This window comes from Salmo salar, chromosome 03, assembly GCF_965601325.2.
Source record: "Salmo salar chromosome 03, fSalSal1, whole genome shotgun sequence".
Taxonomy (NCBI): Eukaryota; Metazoa; Chordata; class Actinopteri; order Salmoniformes; family Salmonidae; genus Salmo; species Salmo salar.
This window is the reverse complement of record NC_138293.1, coordinates 103,630,000-103,642,500: the sequence shown is the minus strand read 5'-3', so window position 1 is coordinate 103,642,500 and position 12,501 is coordinate 103,630,000. Positions and strand designations below refer to the sequence as shown.

Genomic DNA, 12,501 nt, shown 5'->3' with positions numbered 1-12,501 from the left:
ACATCTGATAAAACTGAAACCGACGTGGATTCCTGCTTCACAACGAGTCAAGTGTTTGAAAGTAAATAGACTGTTTTTTTTTTTCTTTCTTTCTGTGAAGCGACAGTTTTACTATACATTTTGAATGGAAGTGAAACCCTCCAGAGGGAAGCTAGAAGAGAGAGAGAGAGACTCTACAGTTGAGCGCTGGTGGTGAGACACCCCTGGTGGTGGAGAGTTACTGAGGAGGTCAGAGAGAAGGATTTCTCAGAAACGGTGTTCATATTAAAACGAAAGTGAAACGGATCTTTTTACAGGAATCTCTCTGTAGTTGTGTTGGTGTAGTTTATGGGCTGAACGTTTATTTAGCTCCTTACCGAACACCATGGTGATCAAACCAACAAGGACAGAGAGAGAGAGAGGACGTGAAAAACTATGTGGATATATATACTATAAAGTCAGATTACCGCGTCTTGTCTCGACTATTTTGGAAGTGTATTGATGATCAACAACAGGATTAATACCGATGTAAAAAACGGATTCTGCTTCGGAAAATATAAAAAGTGCATCAGGAAAAAAAATTACATTGCACCCGTTTTGCAAAACGGTAAGAATATTTGAACATTGTCTATTGTGGATTTTACTGTTTTGTTTCGCAACATTGATTATTGTGCAATTGAATTGTGCCGTAACAAAGCAGCCTGACAACACCCCATTTCGTACATAATAAATGACATATTGTCATTAAAATATTTTTGGGACTAGACAACAGTCAACGTGAACAACAGTATAACATATACTCATTAAAAACATGATTCCCCGTTTGCTTTATAGCGGTAAAGTCGGGGCCAGTGAAACACAGTTAACAAACTAAGTCTTTTGCCGCTTACAGCTACTACTGATATCTACTGTTATATCTACTAATAATATCTACTACATCTACCACATCTACTACTGATATCTACTGTTTTTTCTATCTACTTATATCTACTACATCTACCACATCTACTGCTAATATCTACTGTTACATCTATCTACTAATATCTACTGTTACATCTACTACTAATATCTACTGTTATATCTACTGCTAATATCTACTGTTACATCTACTACTAATATCTACTGTTATATCTACTACTAATATCTACTGTTACATCTACTACTAATATCTACTGTTATATCTACTACTAATATCTACTGTTATATCTATCTACTGATATCTACTGTTATATCTACTACTAATATCTACTGTTATATCTATCTACTGATATCTACTGTTATATCTACTACTAATATCTACTGATACATCTATCTACTAATATCTACTGTTATATCTACTACTAATATCTACTGTTATATCTACTACTAATATCTACTGATATCTACTGATATATCTATCTACTAATATCTACTGATATATCTATCTACTAATATCTACTGTTATATCTACTACTAATATCTACTGTTATATCTATCTACTGATATCTACTGTTATATCTATCTACTGATATCTACTGTTATATCTACTACTGATATCTACTGTTATATCTATCTACTGATATCTACTGTTATATCTACTACTAATATCTACTGTTATATCTACTACTAATATCTACTGTTATATCTATCTACTGATATCTACTGTTATATCTATCTACTAATATCTACTGTTATATCTACTACTAATATCTACTGATACATCTACTACTGATATCTACTGTTATATCTATCTACTGATATCTACTGATATCTACTGTATAGTTAACTGTGAACAGCTTTTTGAATTGTGATCCTAGTTAGGACAGGGATGGCTAAATCAATGTCCATTTACTTAGCTGGGATGGAGGAACACTTATAATCCACACTTGTAGTCTAGTGGTTAGAGAGCGTTGGGTCAATAACCGAAAGGTTACTGGATCAAATCCCAGAGCTGACAAGGTATAAAAATCTGTCGTTCTGCCCCCTGAACAAGACAGTTAACCCCACTGATCCCCGGTAGGCCGTTATTGTAAATAAGAATTTGTTCTTAACTGACTTTTTACTAGTTAAATAAAAGTTAACATTTTTAAAGCAGGTAGGCAGACCAGTAGACAGACAGGTAGACAGACGGGTAGGCAGACAGGTAGACAGACCAGTAGACAGACAGGTAGGCAGACAGGTAAACAGCTGTGATGTTATCTGATGTTGTTTTAGGTCACATAATAAGTCATTTATAGAAAGACATCAGTTTTCTAGCCTCAGCATTTTGGGGCCTTTAGGCTGGGTATCTGTAAAGCCCTTTGTGACCACTAGGATACTACGACTTATATATTTATATATTTTTGATTGAACTCATGGTGGTAACTAATTGTAGACATCATTAGGCAGGTTTCCATTGAGCCAGGTTTAATTCGACACACACAAAAAACCCATGTTGAGAGAGAGAGAGAGAGAGAGAGAGAGAGAGAGACAGAGACAGAGACAGAGAGAGATAGTAGAGAGACAGAGACAGAGAGAGAGAGGGAGAGAAAGCGGTGTCATGGAAACGGAAGAGATGAGTGACATTTTCTGAAGGTCAACAACATTTTTATCTGTTGGACAGGGGGAGGATTTTTTCTGTCTTACTTTCTTTATTTACAAAAAAACTTTAACAAAAAAAAATTATGATGGAAACTGTGTTTTTTATCGAATAAATGAATTGCTTCGCTTTGCTTTTCTGGTTGGCTGGCAGGTTTTCACCAATTTACAGGAGTGCAAGTAAATTATTGCAATCTATCCATGCTCCAGACAAATATGACAAGACAAGCAGTCATTGTATCATCTAAACCTCTTGTGAAATATATTTTTACATAAACTCCAAAAATATAGTATTTTCAGCTGTTTGAAGCTGGTGAACAAAACCCCCGAAAGTAGAAGTTACAAAAAAGTACATTTTTAAAGAAGGTGAAACATAGAAATAACACACATAGAACAGATCTACGGCTTCTTAGACTTGCCGTCAATGAGAATGACAGATCTATAATTCACATTTCTTACGTATTGCAGCATTAAATGGAAACGGCACCATAGCAGGCAATTGTCCTATTTATTTTCTAAATGTAAAACTTTCTAAATGTTGATTTAAAAAAGATATCTATAATAATAATCACTGGACAAGTTAATGGAAACAGATCCTATCAGCAGCAGTAGTGGTGGTATAATGGTCTCTCTCTCTCTGTCTCTCTCTCTCTCTCTGTCTCTCTCTGTCTCTCTCTCTCTCTCTGTCTCTCTCTCTCTCTCTCTCTCTCTCTCTCTCTCTCTCTGTCTCTATCTCTCTGTCTCTCTCTCTCTCTCTCTCTCTCTCTGTCTCTCTCTCTGTCTGTCTCTCTCTCCCCCTCTGTCTCTGTTTCTCTCTCTGTCTCTGTCTCTCTCTCTCTGTCTCTCTCTCTCTGTGTGTCTTTCTCTCTGTCTTTCTCTCTGTCTCTCTCTCTCTCTCTGTCTCTCTCTCTCTCTGTCTCTCTCTCTCTCTCTGTCTCTCTGTCTCTGTCTCTCTGTCTCTGTCTCTGTCTCTGTCTCTCTCTCTCTCTCTCTCTCTCTCTCTCTCTCTCTCTCTCTCTGTCAGGATGCCAGGGTAACATAGCTCCTATCATCAGTAGTAGTAGTAGTGGTATAATGGTCTCTCTCTCTCTCTCTCTCTCTCTCTCTCAGGATGCCAGGGAACTGTGTAGCGATGGGAGAGGGTTGGGACCGCTCTCCCCTGTAGGATGGTCGCTCACAGCACCGTGGAAGAACAAGACACAACATCAGCACCTTCATCATCATCATCATCAGCCTCATCCTCATCCTCATCAGTCTCCCAGTCACACCGTCAGCACCCATCCAAACAGTGTGTGGCGTCCCCTATCCCAGTACCAGACTTGTTAGACCAGCAGCCCCCTCTTCCCCTCCTGGACCCAGTGCCTACCCACTTTCCTCCATTCCGCTGCCAAGTAGACTTCCTGATAATCACCCGGACGGCCTCCATGTTGGAACGTTCCGGTTTCTACTGGGGCCCCCTAGGTGTGGAGGAGGTAATTACACAATCAATTTATCTATCGTCCCCTCAGAGCCTGGTTCCTCTCTACCCCTCAGAGCCTGGTTCCTCTCTACCCCTCAGAGCCTGGTTCCTCTCTACCCCTCAGAGCCTGGTTCCTCTCTACCCCTCATAGCCTGGTTCCTCTCTACCCAGTACAGCCAGAAGAGGACTGGCCACCCCTCATAGCCTGGTTCCTCTCTACCCAGTACAGCCAGAAGAGGACTGGCCACCCCTCAGAGCCTGGTTCCTCTCTACCCAGTACAGCCAGAAGAGGACTGGCCACCCCTCATAGCCTGGTTCCTCTCTACCCAGTACAGCCAGAAGAGGACTAGCCACCCCTCATAGCCTGGTTCCTCTCTAGGTTTCTTCCTAGGTTCTGGCCTTTCTAGGGAGTTTTTCCTAGCCACCGTGCTTCTACACCTGCATTGCTTGCTTGTTTGGGGGGTTTTAGGCTGGGTTTCTGTACAACACTTTGAGATATCAGCTGATGTAAATAAGAAAAGGGCTTTATAAAAAATAATTTTGATCGAATGTTATTTATATAACCTTTTTCACATCAATAATTGTCAGAAATTAACTTTAGAGTAAAGGAACATCGATAGCTGTCATGAATGAAATAACTGCATATAGGGATTTCAATACAACTCGATTACATGAAGATAAAGGAGAAGTCGTTTTATTTTACAACCAAATGTTTTGATGTTAATGGAAGGGTCCACACACCTTTTTTGTTTGTTGTTGTTATGATTTCACATGTTTTTGAGAAACTCACCCCCCCCCCTCAAAAAAAACTGCAAATCACTTCCTTATCCTCGTTGTGTATTATTAGGGTCCTGGGGGGAAAATCACTTCCTTATCCTCGTTGTGTATTATTAGGATCCTGGGGGTAAAATCACTTCCTTATCCTCGTTGTGTATTATTAGGGTCCTGGGGGGAAAATCACTTCCTTATCCTCGTTGTGTATTATTAGGGTCCTGGGGGGAAAATCACTTCCTTATCCTCGTTGTGTATTATTAGGGTCCTGGGGGGAAAATCACTTCCTTATCCTCGTTGTGTATTATTACGGTCCTGGGGGGAAAATCACTTCCTTATCCTCGTTGTGTATTATTAGGGTCCTGGGGGGAAAATCACTTCCTTATCCTCGTTGTGTATTATTAGGGTCCTGGGGGTAAAATCACTTCCTTATCCTCGTTGTGTATTATTAGGGTCCTGGGGGGAAAATCACTTCCTTATCCTCGTTGTGTATTATTAGGGTCCTGGGGGGAAAATCACTTCCTTATCCTCGTTGTGTATTATTAGGGTCCTGGGGGGAAAACATTAACAAAAGCTCAACACCATCTAAACATGTGCTTTTAGGAAAGGAGAAAAGCTCTTAGTATAATGACTCAGGCCTTTAAGATGTTTTACAAATTAAACTCTATTCTTTATATTCCCTTTTTGTTTGCGACTTGTCATTTTACATCAAAATGTTTTTGGGATTTGGTTGTATAAATAAATAAATACTTCTCCTTTGAACCTGAAGTATTTAACCTATTTGAGAACTTGACATATTAAATCAGGAATTATACAATTTATTACATAACATTACATTTCTAAGTGTTTTAAAATATTTCAAATGTTACTGTTATCATCTGGAATCAAACGAACATCTTGTTTTAAACACATGTTATTATTTCAACCCCTTAAAATGAAAAATAAAATAAAATGAAATTCATTATTAATCGATTTTGATATTGATTCTTGTCCTCTGTCGTCCCGCAGGCTCACAGTCGACTGAAGGACGTCGCCACGGGAACGTTCTTGATCCGGGATAGTCGTCAGAAAGATGTCTTCTTCACGTTGTCCTATCGGGCGGACGGCGGACCAGTCAGCGTACGCATCATCTATAAGGGACAGCGGTTCAGCCTGGCAGGAAGTGAGCACTCCTTCCCCTGCCTCTTCCTCTTGCTGGAACACTACATAAATTCCTCTAAGAAAAGTCTGACTGTCCCGTACAGGAAACAACGTCCGACGCTCCAGGAACTGTGCAGGAAACAGGTCGTGGAGTCGTGCAGCGGCGACGTGGAACGGGTCGCGAGGGTACCAGTCAACCCAGTCCTGAAACACTTCCTGTTAGAGTTCCCGTACAGGATATGATGTCACGGGGGGGGACGCCGTTGAGGCGGGACTTGTCTAACGGAGAGTTGAGTTTCAGGACTATCAAATGATTCGGATCGGGACGGTACTTAAGAATTTTGGGTCGGTTGCTTTTGAAACTAGAAACTGGGTCGTGGTTAGAAAACGAGATCAGAGTTCAAAACTTCACCCTATTCTCTAAACGGAGCACTACTCGACAGGGTCATACAGGTCACACTCGGTCTTGGTTTGGGTTTATCCGGGTTGGTGGTCGGTCCCTGGGGGGATTTTAATAAGGACCGTATGTGGACCACAACAACAATAACAACAGGTTCTGGAGCGGCTGCATTAAAGAACCACCAGGGGTGGTTGTGTTCTGATCCGGGGTCGCTGACCGCGTGAGGTGGACGGTATGGTTAGTGGACTGGTTCTGCCGTTGTAGGCAGGGCCGGGTGGTTCGCTGTAGCACAACGAATGAACCACAACATCAATACTTGACTGACAATGTTTACAATGTTGTTTACAATCTTTACAACGACCAGGAATGTTTACGCTACACAATATCACAGTACTGTATGTATAACTGTGTACTCTCTGATACTAACGGATATAACTGTGTACTATGTAGTACTAACGAATATAACTGTGTACTCTCTGGTACTAATACCATATCTGCTGTGCAGACTCTCTCTCTCTCTTCTAGGAGTGTTTTAATGGAAAATAAATACAGCGTTTATATTTCAGCCTTGTCTTCCTGTCGGTCTGTGTGTTGCTGTTAGACAATATTTGAATTCTCTCTCATCCCTCCTGGGACCAGAACCCGGACCAACGCTGGGTCAATTGTGCGCCGCCCTATTGGACTCCCAAATCACGGCCGGGTTGTGATACAGCCTGGAATCGAACCAGGGTCTGTAGGGACGTCTCTAGCACTGATAATGCAGCGCCTTAGACCGATGCTCCACTCGGGAGCACCCCCCCCGAGTGAAGACCAATCACAGATCTAGTTTATAAAGCAGGAAGTAGTGACCTACACACAGTTAAACACAACCAAACGGAGGTCAACTCACAGAGTCAGACAGACAGACAGACAGACAGACAGACAGACAGACAGACAGACAGACAGACAGACAGACAGACAGACAGACAGACAGACAGACAGACAAGCAGACAGACAAGCAGACAGACAAGCAGACAGACAGACAGACAGACAGACAGACAGACAGACAGACAGACAGACAGACAGACAGACAGACAGACAGACAGACAGACAGACAGACAGACAGACAGACGGAGAGACAGACGGAGAGACAGACAGACAGACAGACAGACAGACAGACAGACAGACAGACAGACAGACAGACAGACCAGGAGTGTGTGTGTGTGGTTGCTGTGACAACGCAGTAGGTAACCGCAGTGACACATCAATGTGACAGGTGGGCTGAGCTTTGATAGTAAACGCTCTGTGGGTGGTGTGTGTGTGTGGTCTATTACCAGAAAACGTAGGGAAGTGAAGACTCAGAAGGTGTGTCAGTAAAATATGTTACTGTAAGCGGGGGGGGGGGGTGCTAGAATGTCTCGCCATGTGGGTGGTGTGTGTGGTGTGTGTGTGTGTGTGTGTGTGTGTGGTGTGTGTGTGTGTGTGTGTGTGTGTGTGTGTGTGTACAAGAGAGAGAATGAGAATGAAAAAATCACTAACTCTGTAAGATAATCACACTGGAAAGATGAGATACTCTGAAACAGCTAGTGATGACTAATAAAGGTGAAAGGTTGAAAAAGCTTCGTGTAAATCTGATAGTAAACGACGAGCAGGGAAACAACAACCCTGATGATTACAGAGATGATTATTACAGACAGGGAAACAACAACCCTGATGATTACAGAGATGATTATTACAGACAGGGGAACAACAACCCTGATGATTACAGAGATGATTATTACAGACAGGGAAACAACAACCCTGATGATTACAGAGATGATTATTACAGACAGGGGAACAACAACCCTGATGATTACAGAGATGATTATTACAGACAGGGGAACAACAACCCTGATGATTACAGAGATGATTATTACAGACAGGGGAACAACAACTTACAAGAATATGCAGCTTTGACGTGGAATTTCGTCAACAGACTGTGTGTGTGTGTGTGTGTGTGTGTGTGTGTGTGTGTGTGTGTGTGTGTGTGTTTCATTCATAGTATTTCACGTTTAGAGAAGTGAAGAGTTTCAGGTGTTTGACAGAGTCTGTGACTGATTTCTGTGGAAGTCTATATATATACACACACACACACACACACATACACACACACACACACATACACACACACACACACACACACACATACTCAGTATTATTTAATCTATGGTTTCCAAAAAAGAGCCTTGTTCTCTCTCTGTCTGACATTATAATGAGGAAATACAAACCCGTGACAAGTCACTGATGTAGAAGCCTGCTGGCTGTTTATACCTGGGATTTCCCTGACGGAGTCATTAACACAGCTCTCTTTCTCTCCGTCTCCCCTCCTCTCCTCTCTCCGTCTCCTCTCCTTTCCTCTCTCCGTCTCCTCTCCTCTCTCCGTCTCCCCTCCTCTCTTCTCTCCTTCTCCCCTCCTCTCCTCTCTCCTTCTCCCCTCCTCTCCTCTCTCCTTCTCCCCTCCTCTGTCCGTCTCCTCTCCTTTCCTCTCTCCTTCTCCCCTCCTCTCCTCTCTCCTTCTCCCCTCCTCTCCTCTCCTCTCTCCTTCTCCCCTCCTCTCCTCTCTCCTTCTCCCCTCCTCTCCTCTCTCCGTCTCCTCTCCTCTCCTCTGTCCGTCTCCTCTCCTTTCCTCTGTCCGTCTCCCCTCCTTTCCTCTCTCCTTCTCCGTCTCCTTTCCTCTCTCCGTCTCCTCTCCTTTCCTCTCTCCGTCTCCCCTCCTTTCCTCTCTCCGTCTCCTCTCCTTTCCTCTCTCCGTCTCCTCTCCTTTCTCTGTCCATCTCCTCTCCTCTCCTCTCTCTGTCTCCTCTCCTCTCCTCTGTCTGTCTCCTTTCTCTCCTCTCCTTTCCTCTCTCTGTCTCCTCTCCTTTCCTCTGTCCATCTCCTCTCCTCTCCTCTCTCTGTCTCCTCTCCTCTCCTCTGTCTGTCTCCTTTCTCTCCTCTCTTTCCTCTCTCCGTCTCCTCTCCTTTCCTCTGTCCATCTCCTCTCCTTTCCTCTCTCTGTCTCCTCAGCTATGTCTGTCTCCTTTCTCTCCGTCTCCTTTCCTCTCTCTGTCTCCTCTCCTCTCTCTGTCTCCTCAGCTATGTAGGCCTGTCTTACCAATTCAATAATATTGGGCTTGTTCCAACATCGAAGCCGACGTGGCTTCAGGCAACTTGTTTTGTCATCATAACTACACATTATTATTTGGTAGATCAGTCAGTTGAGTAACAATTTACCCAAAATGCATCACACCATGACATGATCTGGAACGCGAGCCCTCTTTAAGAGCTGTGGTTAGACACACATCACACACACATCACACACACTCAGCAGCCTTCAATTACCAGGAACACACACACACACACACACACACACACACACACACACCCACACGTTTCCCTGAAGAGACTAAGATAGACCAGAACACACAGTCGGTGACAGACCACATGACAACACAGTTTCTGTCTCTTTCCATCCCTCTCTGCTCTGATGTACAGTTCACTCTCCTCCTCGTCTTCATCTCTCTCCTCCTCCTCATCTTAATGTCTCTCCTCCTCCTCATCTTAATGTCTCTCCTCCTCCTCATCTTAATGTCTCTCCTCCTCCTCATCTTAATGTCTCTCCTCCTCGTCTTAATGTCTCTCCTCCTCATCTTAATGTCTCTCCTCCTCCTCATCTTAATGTCTCTCCTCCTCGTCTTAATGTCTCTCCTCCTCGTCTTAATGTCTCTCCTCCTCATCTTAATGTCTCTCCTCCTCATCTTAATGTCTCTCCGCCTCATCTTAATGTCTCTCCTCCTCCTCATCTTAATGTCTGTCCTCCTCATCTTAATGTCTCTCCTCCTCATCTTAATGTCTCTCCTCCTCGTCTTAATGTCTCTCCTCCTCGTCTTAATGTCTCTCCTCCTCGTCTTAATGTCTCTCCTCCTCCTCATCTTAATGTCTCTCCTCCTCGTCTTAATGTCTCTCCTCCTCGTCTTAATGTCTCTCCTCCTCCTCATCTTAATGTCTCTCCTCCTCGTCTTAATGTCTCTCCTCCTCATCTTAATGTCTCTCCTCCTCGTCTTAATGTCTCTCCTCCTCGTCTTAATGTCTCTCCTCCTCCTCATCTTAATGTCTCTCCTCCTCCTCATCTTAATGTCTCTCCTCCTCCTCATCTTAATGTCTCTCCTCCTCATCTTAATGTCTCTCCTCCTCCTCATCTTAATGTCTCTCCTCCTCGTCTTAATGTCTCTCCTCCTCGTCTTAATGTCTCTCCTCCTCGTCTTAATGTCTCTCCTCCTCATCTTAATGTCTCTCCTCCTCCTCATCTTAATGTCTCTCCTCCTCCTCGTCTTAATGTCTCTCCTCCTCATCTTAATGTCTCTCCTCCTCGTCTTAATGTCTCTCCTCCTCCTCATCTTAATGTCTCTCCTCCTCCTCGTCTTAATGTCTCTCCTCCTCCTCATCTTAATGTCTCCTCCTCCTCGTCTTAATGTCTCTCCTCCTCATCTTAATGTCTCTCCTCCTCATCTTAATGTCTCTCCTCCTCCTCGTCTTAATGTCTCTCCTCCTCCTCATCTTAATGTCTCTCCTCCTCCTCATCTTAATGTCTCCTCCTCCTCGTCTTAATGTCTCTCCTCCTCATCTTAATGTCTCTCCTCCTCGTCTTAATGTCTCTCCTCCTCATCTTAATGTCTCTCCTCCTCATCTTAATGTCTCTCCTCCTCGTCTTAATGTCTCTCCTCCTCCTCGTCTTAATGTCTCTCCTCCTCCTCATCTTAATGTCTCTCCTCCTCCTCATCTTAATGTCTCTCCTCCTCCTCATCTTAATGTCTCCTCCTCCTCGTCTTAATGTCTCTCCTCCTCCTCATCTTAATGTCTCTCCTCCTCGTCTTAATGTCTCTCCTCCTCGTCTTAATGTCTCTCCTCCTCCTCATCTTAATGTCTCTCCTCCTCGTCTTAATGTCTCTCCTCCTCATCTTAATGTCTCTCCTCCTCGTCTTAATGTCTCTCCTCCTCGTCTTAATGTCTCTCCTCCTCATCTTAATGTCTCTCCTCCTCCTCATCTTAATGTCTCTCCTCCTCCTCGTCTTAATGTCTCTCCTCCTCGTCTTAATGTCTCTCCTCCTCGTCTTAATGTCTCTCCTCCTCCTCATCTTAATGTCTCTCCTCCTCCTCGTCTTAATGTCTCTCCTCCTCCTCATCTTAATGTCTCCTCCTCCTCGTCTTAATGTCTCTCCTCCTCATCTTAATGTCTCTCCTCCTCATCTTAATGTCTCTCCTCCTCCTCGTCTTAATGTCTCTCCTCCTCCTCATCTTAATGTCTCTCCTCCTCCTCATCTTAATGTCTCCTCCTCCTCGTCTTAATGTCTCTCCTCCTCATCTTAATGTCTCTCCTCCTCGTCTTAATGTCTCTCCTCCTCATCTTAATGTCTCTCCTCCTCATCTTAATGTCTCTCCTCCTCGTCTTAATGTCTCTCCTCCTCCTCGTCTTAATGTCTCTCCTCCTCCTCATCTTAATGTCTCTCCTCCTCCTCATCTTAATGTCTCTCCTCCTCCTCATCTTAATGTCTCCTCCTCCTCGTCTTAATGTCTCTCCTCCTCCTCATCTTAATGTCTCTCCTCCTCGTCTTAATGTCTCTCCTCCTCGTCTTAATGTCTCTCCTCCTCCTCATCTTAATGTCTCTCCTCCTCGTCTTAATGTCTCTCCTCCTCATCTTAATGTCTCTCCTCCTCGTCTTAATGTCTCTCCTCCTCGTCTTAATGTCTCTCCTCCTCCTCATCTTAATGTCTCTCCTCCTCCTCATCTTAATGTCTCTCCTCCTCCTCATCTTAATGTCTCTCCTCCTCCTCATCTTAATGTCTCTCCTCCTCATCTTAATGTCTCTCCTCCTCCTCATCTTAATGTCTCTCCTCCTCGTCTTAATGTCTCTCCTCCTCGTCTTAATGTCTCTCCTCCTCGTCTTAATGTCTCTCCTCCTCATCTTAATGTCTCTCCTCCTCCTCATCTTAATGTCTCTCCTCCTCCTCGTCTTAATGTCTCTCCTCCTCATCTTAATGTCTCTCCTCCTCGTCTTAATGTCTCTCCTCCTCCTCATCTTAATGTCTCTCCTCCTCCTCGTCTTAATGTCTCTCCTCCTCCTCATCTTAATGTCTCCTCCTCCTCGTCTTAATGTCTCTCCTCCTCATCTTAATGTCTCTCCTCCTCATCTTAATGTCT

At 43.7% G+C, this 12,501-nt stretch overlaps 1 protein-coding gene across 2 annotated transcripts; it reads left to right on the top strand.

Moving 5' to 3' along the window:
• Positions 1-309: 309 nt before the first annotated feature.
• Positions 310-6,870, top strand: LOC106591927 (suppressor of cytokine signaling 1-like). Of its 2 annotated transcripts, XM_082971402.1 has the most exons (3): positions 310-586; positions 3,646-4,007; positions 5,774-6,870. In XM_082971402.1, exons 2-3 carry the CDS (start codon positions 3,702-3,704, stop codon positions 6,146-6,148), a joined length of 681 nt encoding a protein of 226 aa, XP_082827528.1. In that variant the 5' UTR covers positions 310-586; positions 3,646-3,701; the 3' UTR covers positions 6,149-6,870. The 2 variants fall into 2 exon arrangements, with proteins under 2 accessions (XP_082827528.1, NP_001306949.1); NM_001320020.1 differs by lacking the exon at positions 310-586 and having other exon boundaries at positions 3,702-4,007; positions 5,774-6,148.
• Positions 6,871-12,501: the final 5,631 nt, after the last annotated feature.

Excerpts from the sequence above, each read along its gene's own strand:
- LOC106591927 (XM_082971402.1), top strand. The coding sequence starts at position 3,702 with ATGGTCGCTCACAGCACCGTGGAAGAACAAGACACAACATCAGCACCT. Across the intron at positions 4,008-5,773 it reads GCCCCCTAGGTGTGGAGGAG|GCTCACAGTCGACTGAAGGA; the intron begins GTAATTACACAA and ends GTCGTCCCGCAG.